General features: G+C 58.1%; 1 protein-coding gene across 1 annotated transcript in view; it reads left to right on the plus strand.

The window, feature by feature from the left end:
• Positions 1 to 355: 355 nt before the first annotated feature.
• VOLCADRAFT_96660 (uncharacterized protein) overlaps positions 356 to 730 on the plus strand; it is a gene marked incomplete at both ends in the record, with an annotated part of 5272 nt that continues 4897 nt past the window's right edge. Inside the window, one exon of the mRNA XM_002955672.1 lies at positions 356 to 503. Within this exon, the coding sequence (XP_002955718.1) occupies positions 356 to 503 (148 nt within the window). The remainder of the gene's footprint in view (positions 504 to 730) is intronic.

Genomic DNA, 730 nt, shown 5'->3' on the forward strand with positions numbered 1-730 from the left:
AGGGGAGCCAGTGGAGGGGGGAGGGCCTGATGACTCAGGCCATGGATGTGGAGGTTGGCGTGACGGCATGCATGGGGACGTGCACGTGCGCCTGACACCCCACTTCGACCACCTGGGGGAGGTCATGTGTACGACATTATGAGACGTACAAAACCCACACACGACCCGTACAACAAAGCCAGCCGCCATGGATTACTACCCAATGAACTGCCATACCCGCGACGGGTTTTCTCCTTTCCCACCACGGGCCCACTCGTTGCTTCCCCTCCCCCGGCCCAACCGCCCAACTAACTGACCGCCCCAACCGCCCAACTAACTGACCGCCCAACTGTCCCACGCATATAAAAAAACCAAGATGTTTCGCCGGGTGGGCCCTGCTGCCGTACGTCTGTTGCTGCTGCCCGGGCTAGTGGAAGCCTTCACCACTGCTGGTGTGGCCGTCGGACTCATGAACATGCCAGTGTTCTGGGCACTGACGCAGGGCTTCATCCTGAAGGCAGTAGGTGAGAGAGGTTCCACCACCGCGGTTTCCTAGCTCTGTTTAAGCCTCTCCTTTATTCTCTCGGCGGTCTCTAGGTAGTTTTTCCCCGTCGCCGCCTAGATTAACATCACTGGTTAGTCAACATTCCTGATGCGGTATTTGTTTCGCCGCCTGGACTATATCCGTCTATTTCTGGTATCTGCTCCACTCGCCAGTGGTTCGTCTTACCCCTCCCTCCCCCTCCCCCTC

Source organism: Volvox carteri (assembly GCF_000143455.1).
Source record: "Volvox carteri f. nagariensis unplaced genomic scaffold VOLCAscaffold_54, whole genome shotgun sequence".
Classification (NCBI taxonomy): domain Eukaryota; kingdom Viridiplantae; phylum Chlorophyta; class Chlorophyceae; order Chlamydomonadales; family Volvocaceae; genus Volvox; species Volvox carteri.